This window comes from Zonotrichia leucophrys, chromosome 27, assembly GCF_028769735.1.
Source record: "Zonotrichia leucophrys gambelii isolate GWCS_2022_RI chromosome 27, RI_Zleu_2.0, whole genome shotgun sequence".
NCBI lineage: Eukaryota > Metazoa > Chordata > Aves > Passeriformes > Passerellidae > Zonotrichia > Zonotrichia leucophrys.
Window position 1 is genome coordinate 4285865 of NC_088196.1, and position 12863 is coordinate 4298727.

Genomic DNA, 12863 nt, shown 5'->3' on the forward strand with positions numbered 1-12863 from the left:
ACACACACACTGGGGGTGTCACACACGGACCCATCACTGTGATGAGCTTGGAGGGTCTCAGCTCCATTTCAGGCTGGGGGGACCCTCCCCAGCTCACTGAACCCCCCCAGCTGGGCCCAGAGCTCATCCAGGCTGTGTCTGTCTGTCTGTCCATCTGTCCAGCCATTCCCAGTGTGGGATGGAGCTGGCAAGGAGCTCCTGGGGGAGTTTGGGGGGTCTGCACCCAGCTCTGGGGGTCCCTAATGTGAGCTCCAGCCCCCAGCTCCTCCCTGAGCCTTTGGGGGGTTCAGGGGGTCCCCGTGCCCAGGGGAAGGGCCCACAGCAGTTCCCAGACCCCTCCCCGCTGCAGACACTGAGACTGGGCTGGAGAGTCCGGGATGTTTTATTGGGGGCCTGGGGATGGGACAGGCTCGGGGACAGCCCCCGGTCACTTCTTGGCCTCCTCCTCCTTGGACAGGGTTTTGATGATCTCCTCCTTCTTGGCCTGCAGCCGCTCCTCCCTGCGCTTCCGCGCCTCCTTGGTCTTGGAGCGCCGCGCCTCCGCCTGGTCCCTGCGGGATTGGGGACGTGAGGAACCCACAACGGCCAGAACATCCAAAACAGCCCCAGAACACCCAAAACAGCCCCAGAACATCCAAAACAGCCCCAGAACAGCCCCACAACAGCCCCAGAACAACCCCACAGCAGCCCCAGAACAACCCCACAGCAGCCCCAGAACAACCCCACAGCAGCCCCAGAACATCCCCAAAACAGCCCCAAACATCCAAAACAGCCCCAGAACAACCCCACAACGGACCCAGAACACCCAAAACAGCCCCAGAACAACCCCAGAACAGCCCCAGAACACCCAAAACAGCCCCAGAACACCCAGAACAGCCCCAGAACACCCACAACAGCCCCAGAACATCCACAACAGCCCCAGAACAACCCCACAACAGCCCCAGAACATCCACAACAGCCCCAGAACACCCACAACAGCCCCAGAACAACCCCACAACAGCCCCAGAACACCCACAACAGCCCCAGAACATCCACAACAGCCCAGAACAACCCCACAACAGCCCCAGAACATCCAAAACAGCCCCAGAACACCAAAACAGCCCCAGAACAACCCCAAACAGCCCCAGAACATCCAAAACAGCCCCAGAACACCCCACAACGCCCCAAACACCCCACAACGGCCCCAGACAACAAACACCCAAACAGCCCCAGAACAACCCCAAACACCCCAACAACCCCACAACAGCCCAGAATGGCCCCAAAACACCCAGAACAACCCCACACCACCCTGACCCCTGCCCCCAACTCCTTGGGCCCTGCTGTCCCACACCACCCAGAACACCCCAGAACAACTCCACAGCACCCTGTCCCCTGCCCCACTGCACCCAGAACAGCCCCACAGCACCCTGCCCCTGTCCCACAGCACCCAGAACAACCCCACAGCACCCAGAACAACCCCACAGCACCCTGCCCCTGTCCCCATGGCCCTGCTGTCCCACGGATCCCGGGGATTTCCATCCACTCCTCCAGGAGCAGCTGTTTGGGGTCACGAGTCTCTGCTGAATCCCAGATTTTCCCCACCAGGACACAGCAGGATTTTGCAATCCCTCCCCTCCCCTGGTGAATCATTCACCCACTCCAGCAGCTGCTCAGGAATCTCCCAGTCCCCACCTCAGTGAAACCCCAAACCCCCCAGAGCCCACATTTCCCAGTTTTGCCCCATTTGGGATGGAACCCCCACAGAGGGGGGGTTTATCCCTGGCAATCCCTCCTGCCAGGGCAGCACTTACGCCAGGAGCTTCTTGCGGGCCTTGTCGGCCTTCAGCTTGTGGATGTGCTCCATGAGGATCCGCTTGTTCTTGAACACGTTGCCCTTGACCTTCAGGTACAGGCTGTGGTACCTGGGGGGCACAGGGGGGCATCAGCTCCTGCTGGGAGCACTGGGATGGACTGGGATGGGATGGGATGGGAGCACTGGGATGGGATGGGATGGATTAGGATGGACTGGGATGGATGGCAGCACTGGGATGGACTGGGATGGGATGGACTGGGATGGGAGCAGTGGGATGGACTGGGATGGGATGGACTGGGAGCACTGGGATGGGCTAGGATGGGATGGGAGCACTGGGATGGGATGGACTGGGATGGGGTGGACTGGGAGCACTGGGGTGGACTGGGATGGCATGGACTGGGATGGGAGCACTGGGATGGGATGGGATGGATTAGGATGGACTGGGATGGATGGCGGCACTGGGATGGACTGGGATGGGATGGGAGCAGTGGGATGGGATGGACTGGGAGCACTGGGATGGGCTAAGATAGGATGGGAGCACTGGGGTGGGCTAGGATGGGATGGGATGGATTGGGATGGACTGGGGTGGGAGCACTGGGATTAAGGGATGTCCCCGCCCCGCTGGTGGTGTGGGAAGGGCAGGGCCAAGGATTCAGGGCTCATCCCAGCCCTTTCTGGCAGAACTGAACCTGTCCAGGGACTGGTCTGGCCCATACTGGGAGGACTGGGAATGGCCAGGGCTGCCCTGGGAGGGCTGAGAATGCCCTGGGAATGGCCAGGGCTGCCCTGGGAGGGATGGGAATGGCTGGAGTGTCCCAGGGAGAACTGGGGTTGCCCTGAGGATGGCTGGGGAATGGCCAGGGAGGGATGGAGTGGCCCAGGGAATGACTGAGGTCGCCCAGGAAGGGCTGGAGTTACGCAGGGAGGGATGGAACAGGCCAGGGAATGTTTGGGAATGTCTGGGGCTGCCCAAGGTTGCAGGGAACGGCTGGGAATGCCCATGGCAGTGGAACTCGGGGCCCTGGGGGCACACAGCACAGCACAGCACAGCACAGCACTCACATGTGCCGGTCGATCTTCTTGGACTCGCGGTAGCGCCGCAGCAGCCGCCGCAGGATCCGCATGCGCCGCATCCAGGTGACCTTCTCGGGCATGCGGGCGTTGGCCGTGCCCTTCCTCTTGCCTGGAGCGGGGAAAAGGGGTCAGGAGGAGCCCAAATTCCTGCCAGCAAAACCCCACAGCCATCCCAGAGCTTCCCATCCTCCCTTTCCCCTCAAGGAAACAATCACACAAGCCAGGCTTTCCTGTGTGCCCAGCCCAGGAGGGGATTCCGAGGGAGCAGCAGCTGTGCAAGGTGGGGAACTTCCCCCATTCCCAGGGGAATTGGGCACTCAATTCCCCCCATTCCTAAGGGCATGGGGCACTCCCTGATGTGGATTCCCCCATTTAATTCCTCCCATTCCCAAGGAGGAACTGGGCACTCAATTCCCCAATTCCCAAAGGGATGGGGCACTAAATTCCCCTATTCCCAAGGGGACTGGGAACTCAATTCCCCAGCTCCCAGGGGCATGGGGCACTCCCAGATGTGGATTTCCCCATTCCCAGGGGGTTGGGGCACTCAATTCCCCTATTCCCAAGGACATGGGGCACTCAATTCCCACATTCCCAAAGGGATTGGGCACTCAATTCCCCCATTCCCAGGGGAACTGGGCACTCAATTCCCCCATTCCCAGGGACATGGGGCACTCAATTCCCCATTCCCAGGGACATGGGGGGTGCCCATTCCCAGGGGCATTGGGCACTCAATTCCCCATTCCCAGGGGGATTGGGCACTCAATTCCCCATTCCCAGGGGGATTGGGCACTCAATTCCCCATTCCCAGGGGACTGGGCACTCAATACCCCCACTCCCAAGGAGATTGGGCACTCAATTCCCCATTCCCAGGGGGATTGGGCACTCAATTCCCCATTCCCAGGGGGATTGGGCACTCAATTCCCCCATTCCCAGGGGAATTGGGCACTCAATTCCCCACTCCCAGGGGGATTGGGCACTCCCTGATGTGGATTTGCCCCATTCCCAGGGGAATTGGGCACTCAATTCCCCCATTCCCAGGGGCATGGGGCACTCAATTCCCCATTCCCAGGGTGGTACATGGGGGCACTCAATTACCCCACTCCCAAGGAGATTGGGCCTCATTCCACCAGTTCCCACTCCCCACTCCCAGGGGGATTGGGCACTCCCTGATGTGGATTTGCCCCATTCCCAGGGGGATTGGGCACTCAATTCCCCCTTCCAGGGGGATTGGGCACACCCACTCCAGGGGAACTGGGCACTCAGGGATTCCCCATTCCCAGGGGGTTGGGGCACCCAATTCCCCATTCCCAAAGGAATTTGGCCCTCAGTTCCCCACTCCCATGCCCACGGGGCACTCACCGATGCCCATGTGCCGGCCCTTCCTGCGGGCCAGCGTGTTCTTCCTGCAGCGGGCGCGCGAGTGCACGGTCACGGGCTTGCGGATGATCAGCCCATCCTTGATCAGCTTGCGGATCTGCTGCCCTGCAAAGGCACCGGCACCTCCTGGGGGCTGCCGGGCCAGCAGGGACCCCAGCCCGGGGGAGGGAGAGCACCCAGCACCGGGGACAGGGCAGTGACCCCCTCAGGGCCCTGTGTTCCCTCCCTCAGAGCCCCGTTCCCCCTTTTCAGAGCTTTGTGTTCCCCCTCCTCACAGAGCTGTTCTCCCTTCTCCCAGAGTTGTGTTCCCCCTCCTCAAATCCCTGTTTTCCCTCTCCTCAGGGCTCTGTGTTTCCTCCTCTCAGAGCCCTGTTCTTCTCCTTCTCCTCAGGGCTCTGTGTTCCCCCTCTTCACAGCCCTGTTTTCCCCCTCCTCAAATTCCTGTTTTCCCCCTCCTCACAGAGCTGTTTTCCCTCTCCTCAGAGCCTGTTCCCTCTCTCAGAGTTCTGTTCCCCCTCCTCAAAGCCCTGTTCTCCCCCTCCTAAAATCCCTGTTTTCCTCCTCCTCAGGGCTCTGTGTTCCCCCTCCTCACAGCCCTGTTCTCCCCCTCCTCAAAGCCCTGTTTTCCCCCTCCTCAGAGCCCTGTTCTCCCAGTCTCAGGAGCCCATTCTCCCCCTTCAGAGCTCTGTTTTCCCCCTCCTCACAGAGCTCTTTTCCCTTCTCTCAGAGCCCTGTTCTTCCCCTTCTCAAAGAGCACTGTTCTCCCTCTCTCAGAGTTCTGTTCCCCCTCCTCAAAGCTCTATGTTCCCTTCTCTCAGAGCCCTGTCCTTCCCCCTTGACAGTCCTGTTCTCCCCCTCTCAGGACCCCATTTTCCCCCTCCTCAGAACCCTCTGTTCCCCCTCCCTCACAGCTTTGATCCCTCCCACACCCCCAGCCCTGTTCTTCCTCTCCTCAAATCCTGTTCACCCCCTCTCAGGACCCCATTTTCCCCTCCCCCAGCCCTGTTCTTCCCCTCCTCAAATCCCTGTTCTCCCTTTCCTCAAATCCCTATTCCCCCCCTCCTCACACCCCTGTCATCATCCCCCTCACAGCCCTGCTTGTTTTCTCCCACCGAACTTCCAACAATCCCAATTCCCTCACTCACTATCTCAGAACCACCAGGCACCTCCTCAGTGCAAATCCTGAAAATCCTCACTTTAACCTCCAAAGAATCTGCTGAATTTCACCTAAACCAATCCCTGAACCAAATGCTTTTGGGAGACCTTTCCCACACTCACTGACTTCACCAACCTAAACCGACTCCACCATTACCGAGCTCCCCAAAACCTCTGTCCCCTCCTGGATCCCACAGATCCCCTCACGTACGGGAGTTGGCATTGGCGATCTCGTTGGTCTCGTTGGGATCAAGCCACACCTTCTTCTTCCCGCAGCGCAGCACGCTGGAGGCCAGCCTCTTCTGGAGCCGGAGCATACTGCGAGGGAACAGGCACGGATCAGGGGGGTCTGCACCCTTCAGGGACCCCTAACCCTCCTTTAGGGACCCTACAGCCCCCCTGACCCCCCTTTGAGGGACCCTACAGCCCCTTAAGGAACCCTTGACCCCGCCTTTAGAGACCCTACAGCCCCCTCAGGGGAGCCCTGACCCCCATTTAGGGACCCTCACCCCACTGGGAGGGTCCCCATCTCCACCAAGGGACCGTCACCCACCCTCAGGGTCCCGCATCGCCCCTCACGGGACCCTCACCCCCTCAGGGACCCTCACCCCCCTCAGGGATTCAGGGATTCTTCCCCGCCCCTCAGATCCCTCCTCACCCCCCTCAAGTTCTCAAACGCCCCGCGCTGCTCCAAGGGGCGCATCCAAGGTCCGCAGTGCCCCAGAGCAGCGCCCCCACCCCGCTCAGCGCCCCCAGACCCCCCTCACGCCCCTCAGCGCGGCCATGGCGCCCCTCCGCCATCTTCCCGCCAGGCCTCAGGAGGCCGCGGCCGCCTCACAGCGCCTGGGGCCGCCATCCAGCCCTGCCCGGACACCGCCCCGGTTCTCAGCACACTCTCCCACTCCCCTCCAGCCCTCCCCGGTGCCTCCCGACCGCCGTTATCCCCCGAGCAGCGGCCGCGGCCCCGCTCCCACCTCATGGCGGCGGCGGCGCCGGGGCCGGAGAGACGCAGCGGCAGCGCTGACCACGCCCTCTGCCTGCGGGATGTACCATCCTATCCTCCCCCCCGCGCCTGTCCCCGCGGTCTCCCCGCAGCCGCAAATGCGATAAAGAAACAAACGCGATGAAATCACGCGTGACCGCTTATATAAAAGACCGAGACCCACGCGGGATGCGTGCGAGAGGAGTGGGTCCTACCCGGCTCTCCCCTCGGTTGTAGTAGGATGGTACAGCCCGCGCGTGCGTGGCTGGAAGGGCTGGGCGGGGGCTGCGCATGCGCGGTGGGGATGTGGGAGGCACGTGGAGGGAGCGCTGGGATGGGATTGGGATGAACTGGGAGCACTGGGATAAACTGGGATGGGATTAGGATGGGATTTGGGGATGTTCCTGTCCCGCTGGCAGCATGGGAAGCTCAGGGCACAGGGTTCAGCCCGTCCCACCCCTTGCTGGCAGAACTGAACATGTCCAGGCAGGTCTGGACATGTCCATGGGAGCACTGGTGCTGTGCTGTGCCCAAACTGGTCTGTACTGGGAGGGCTGAGTCTGCTTTGGGATCGTGCTGGGAGCCCACAATCACCTGGTGAACTCTGAAATCACTTGATTATATCCCAAAATCACCTGATGAACGCCCAAAATCACCTGGTTATACCTGAAATCACCAGGTGAACCCCTGAAATCACCTGATTATCCCCCAAAATCACCTGGTTATACCTGAAATCACCAGGTAAACCCCTGAAATCACCTGGTTCCCACCCAAAACCACCTGATGATCCCTCAAAATCACCTCGTTATCAACTGGTTACCCCCTGAATTCTCCTGGTTACCCTCAAAAATCCCCTGATTATCCCCAAAATCCCCTGATTATCCCCAAAATCCCCTTGTTATCCCCAAAATCACATGGTTACCCCAAAAAACACCTGGTTACCCCTGAAATCACCTGATTATTCCCAAAATCACCTGATGAACCCCCCCAAAATCACATGGTTAACCCCCAAAATCACCTGGTTATCTCCCAAAATCCCAATTATGCCTGAAATCACCTGATTATCCCCAAAATCACCCCATTGTACCCCAAAATCACCTGATTACACCTGAAATCATCTGATTATCCCCAAAATCACCTCACTGTACCCCAAAATCCCCTGATTACACCTGAAATCATCTGATTATCCCCAAAATCACCCCATTGTACCCCAAAATCACCTGATTACACCTGAAATCATCTGATTATCCCTCAAAATCACCCCATTGTACCCCAAAATCCCCTGATTACACCTGAAATCACCTGATTGTCCCCAAAATCACCCCACTGTACCCCAAATCACCTGATTACACCTGAAATCATCTGATTACCCCCAAAATCACCCCATTGTCCCCCAAAATCACCTGATTACACCTGAAATCACCTGATTATCCCCAAAATCACCTCACTGTACCCCAAAATCACCTGATTATCCCCAAAATCACCCGATGAACCCCCAAAATCCCCTGATTATCCCCCAAAATCACCCGATGAACCCCCAAAATCCCTTGATTACCCCCAAAATCACCTGATGAACCCCCAAAATCCCCTGATTTCCCCCAAAATCCCCTGATTATCCCCCAAAATCACCCCATTTTACCCCAAAATCCCCTGATAGCACCTGAAATCATCTGATTATCCCCAAAATCACCTCACTGTACCCCAAAATCCCCTGATTACCCCCAAAATCACCCGATGAACCCCCCAAATCCCCCGATTTTCCCCAAAATTCCCCAATTTTCCCCAAAATCCCCCGAATTTCTCCCAAACCTCCCCCCCGGGTCGGGTTTGCCGCCGCCTCCCGGCGCTGAGGGCGTCGCCGCCATCTGGAGCCGCTGCCGCCAGATTTTTGGGTGGATTTCCCAGGAAATCAGGGATAAACACAGAATCCCGCTGTTTCCCAACTGCCTCAGCCTCTTCCTTCAACAAACGGCCCCAAAAACGGGGCGGGAATGGCTGGGGACAATGCTGGGGACAGCGGGGCCACCAAACCCTCTGGAAGTGCCACAAAACCCTTTAGAAATGTCACCAAGCCCTCTGGAAGTGTCACTGAACCCCTGAAGTGACACCAAACCCTCTGGAAATGTCACCAAACCCTCTGGAAGTGACACCAAGACCTCTGGAAATGTCACTGAACCCCCTGAAGTGACACCAAACCCTCTGGAAGTGTCACCAAACCCCCTGAAGTGACACTGAACCCTCTGGAAGTGCCACCAAACCCTCTAGAAGTGCCACCAAACCCTCTGGAAGTGACACCAAACCCTCTGGAAGTGCCACCAAACCCTCTGGAAGTGTCACCAAACCCTCTGGAAATGTCACCAAACCCTCTGGAAGTGTCACCAAACCTTTGGAAGTGCCACCAAACCCTCTGGAAGTGTCACCAAACCCTCTGGAAGTGCCACCAAACCCTCTGGAAGTGACACCAAACCGTCTGAAGTGACACCAAACCTTTGGAAGTGCCACAAAACCCTTTAGAAATGTCACTGAGCCCTCTGGAAGTGACACCAAACCCTCTGGAAATGTCACCAAACCCCCTGGAAATGTCACCAAAGCCTCTGGAAGTGCCACCAAACCCTCTGGAGTGACACCAAATCCCCTGAAAGTGCCACCAAACCCTTTAGAAATGTCACTGAGCCCTCTGGAAATGTCACTGAACCCCTGAAGTGCCACTGAACCCTCTGGAAGTGCCACCAAACCCTCTGGAAGTGACACCAAACCCTCTGGAAGTGTCACCAAACCCTCTGGAAGTGTCACCAAACCCTCTGGAAGTGTCACCAAACCCTCTGGAAGTGCCACCAAACCCTCTGGAAGTGTCACCAAACCTTCTGGAAGTGTCACCAAACCCTCTGGAAGTGCCACCAAACCCTCTGGAAGTGTCACCAAACCCTCCGAAAGTGTCACCAAACCCCCAGAAGTGCCACCAAACCCCCTGGAAATGTCACCAAACCCTCTGGAAGTGTCACCAAACCCTCTGGAAGTGACACCAAACCCTCTGGAAGTGTCACCAAACCCTCTGGAAATGTCACCAAACCCTCTGGAAGTGACACCAAACCCTCAGGAAATGTCACCAAACCCTCTGGAAGTGCCACCAAACCCTCTGGAAGTGTCACCAAACCCTCTGGAAATGTCACCAAACCCTCTGGAAATGTCACCAAACCCTCTGGAAGTGTCACCAATCCCTCTGGAAGTGCCACTCTGTGCTCCCCAAGGCTCCCAGGAGGATTAAAAGCAGCTGAGCCCGAATTTGAGGAGTTTCAGGTGAGGCTGCTGCTGTTTTTGGGGGGTTCTGAGGCGTTTTCCCGTCCTTTTTCTGGATTCCCGGGAATTTCCGTGGCTCCAGGTTCCTGCAGCTCCTCCCGGGAGCACAGGGGGTGCCTGGGGAGCTGGCAGTGAGGAGGAGGAGGAGGAGGAGGAGATGCCGTGATCGTGCCAATCTCCCCACGCAGTGCCAGGTGACGGTGCCCGCCTCCACCATCACCCCGGGCACGATCCTGGCTGGATGGGAACCCCAAAAATCAACCCCAGAAACCCTCCAGGGATTTAAATTCTCTCCAGGAGAGCAGGGTTGGCTTTTCCAGGCATGGGGGGTCCGGGTTGAGGTCTCTGGGGTGACCTGGAGCCCCCCAAAAACACCCCCAGAGCCCCTCCAGGGGTTTTATTTCCATCCAGGAGAGCAGAATTGGCTTTTCCAGGCATGGAAGGTCCAATTTGGGGTCCCTGGGGTGACCCAGAGCCCCCCAAAACCACCCCCAGAGATTTCATCTCCATCCAGGAGAACAGGGTTGGCTTTTCCAGGCATGGAGGTCTGGGTTGGGGTCCCTGGGGTGACCCCAAAACACCCCCAGAGCCCCTCCAGGGATTTAATCTCCATTCAGGAGAGCAGGGTTGGCTTTTCCATGTATGGGGGGGTCCAATTTGGGGTCCCTGGGGTGACCTGGAGCCCCCCAAAAACACCCCCAAAGCCCCCTAAAAACACCCCCAGAGCCCCTCCAGGGGTTTTATTTCCATCCAGGAGAGCAGAATTGGCTTTTCCATGTATGGGGGGATCCAAGTTGGGGTCCCTGGGGTGACCCAGAGCCCCCCAAAAGCACCCCCAGAGCCCCTCCAGGTGTTTCATCTCCATGCCATTGGAGCAGGGTCTGGGTTGGGGTCCCTGGGGTGACCCCAAAACCCCCCCAGAGCCCCTCCAGGGGTTTTATTTCCATCCAGGAGAGCAGAGTTGGCTTTTCCATGTATGGGAGGATCCAATTTGGGGTCCCGGGGGTGACCCCGAGCCCCCCCAGCCGCCGCTGCAGGGTGGAGGATTCTCTGCAGCTGTCCCTGGAGCCGGGATGGGGACAGGAAAATCCCGTCCTGGGCGGGGAGGAGGAATCGGGAACTTTCCGACAGCCGGAGGGAGTGACACGGGGGGAGGTGACACGGGGGGAGGTGACACAGGGGGGGGGGTTTGTCCCACAGGGACAGGGGACACTGCCAGGACACCCAGCAGGGTGTGGGGGGCTCTCCTTGTGCTCACCCTGGGGTGGTTTTGGGGGAAAAAAGCGAATTTTTGGGGCAGCTTTGTCTCATCAGGGTGTGGGGGACCCTCCCTGTGCTCACCTTGAGGAGGTTTTGAGGGAAAAATCGGATTTTTGGTGCAGCCTTGTCCCAGCAGAGTATGGGGGGGCTCTCCCTGCGGTGATTTTGGGGGAAAAATGAGAATTTTTTGGAGGGGAAAATGAGGATTTTTGAGGGGAAAATGAGGATTTTTGAGGGGAAAATGAGGATTTTTGAGGGGAAAATGAGTATTTTGGGGCAGCCTTGTCCCATCATGGTGTGGGGGGCTCTCCCTGTGGTGGTGTTTTGGGGGAAAATGGGGATTTTTGGGGTAGCTTTGTCTCATCAGAGTATGGGGGGCTCTTCCTGTGCTCCTCCTGAGGAGGTTTTGAGGGAAAAAAGCGAATTTTTGGGGCAGTCGTGTCCCAGCAGAGTATGGGGGGGCTCTCCCTGCGGTGGTTTTGGGGGGAAAATGAGAATTTTTTTGGGGGGAAAATGAGGATTTTTGGGGCAGCTTTGTCTCATCAGGGTGTGGGGGACCCTCCCTGTGCTCACCTTGAGGAGGTTTTGAGGGAAAAAAGCGAATTTTTGGGGCAGCTTTGTCTCATCAGGGTGTGGGGGACCCTCCCTGTGCTCACCTTGAGGAGGTTTTGGGGGAAAAAAGCGAATTTTTGGGGCAGCCTTGTCCTAGCAGAGTATGGGGAGGCTCTCCCTGTGGAGGTTTTTGTGGGAAAATGGGGATTTTTGGGGTAGCCTTGTCCCAGCAGAGTGTGTGGGGCTCTCCCTGTGCTCACCCTGGGGTGGTTTTGAGGGAAAAAAGCGAATTTTTGGGGCAGCTTTGTCTCATCAGAGTGTGGGGGGGCTCTCCCTGTGCTCACCCTGCAGAAGTTTTGGGGGAAAAAAGCGAATTTTTAGGGCAGCCGTGTCCCAGCAGTGTGTGGGGGGCTCTCCCTGTGGAGGTTTTGGGGGGAAAATGAGGATTTTTGAGGGGAAAATGAGGATTTTTGAGGGGAAAATGAGTATTTTGGGGGCAGCCTTGTCCCATCATGGTGTGGGGGGCTCTCCCTGCGGTGGTTTTTGGGGGCAAAATGGGGATTTTTGGGGTAGCCTTGTCCCAGCAGTGTATGGGGGGCTCTCCCTAGGGTGGTTTTGGGAGGAAAAATCGGATTTTTGGTGCAGCCTTGTCCCAGCAGAGTATGGGGTGCTCTCTGTGCTCACCCTGGGGTGGTTTTGGGGCAAAAAAATCCGATTTTTGGGGCAACCTTGTCTTATCGGGGTATGGGGGGCTCTCCCTGTGGAGGTTTTTGGAAGGAAAAATCAGATTTTTGAGGCAGTCATGTCCCATCAGACTGTGGGGGGGGGGCTCTTCCTGTGCTACCCTGCGGAGGTTTTTCAGGGAAAAAATCCGATTTTTGGGGCAACCTTGTTCCATCGGGGTGTGGGGTCTCTCCCTGGGGTGGCTTTGGGGGGAAAATGAGGATTTTTTGGGGGAAAAAAAATCGGATTTTTGGGGCAGCCTTGTCCCAGCGGGGTATGGGGGGCTCTTCCTGTGGAGGTTTTTGGGGGAAAAAATCGGATTTTTGGGGCAACCTTGTCCCAGCAGGGTATGAGGGGCTCTTCCTGTGCTACCCTGCGGAGGTTTTTGGGGGAAAAAATCGGATTTTTGGGGCAACCTTGTCCCATCGGGGTGTGGGGTCTCTCCCTGGGGTGGCTTTGGGGAGACAATGAGGATTTTTGGGTCCCCCCCAGCCCTAAAACCGCGCTGGGCACCAATCTGGGGACGAGAGAGGAGCGTTGGATCCCCCCAAAACTCCCCCCAAAATTCGAGGATGCTCCGACCCCCTCCACCCCCGCTCGAGATTGGGGGGCACCCCCTTTATGGGGGTGGGGGGCGCATTCCCGCATCCC

General features: G+C 57.8%; 1 protein-coding gene across 1 annotated transcript; it reads right to left on the reverse strand.

Annotated features, from left to right (window-relative positions):
* Nucleotides 1-364: 364 nt before the first annotated feature.
* On the reverse strand, nt 365-6587 carry RPL19 (ribosomal protein L19). The gene is made up of 6 exons (XM_064733718.1): nt 6373-6587; nt 5610-5716; nt 4226-4348; nt 2855-2975; nt 1791-1901; nt 365-551 (listed from the first exon to the last, which is right to left on the reverse strand). Exons 1-6 carry the CDS (start codon nt 6375-6377, stop codon nt 428-430), a joined length of 591 nt encoding a protein of 196 aa, XP_064589788.1. The 5' UTR covers nt 6378-6587; the 3' UTR covers nt 365-427.
* Nucleotides 6588-12863: the final 6276 nt, after the last annotated feature.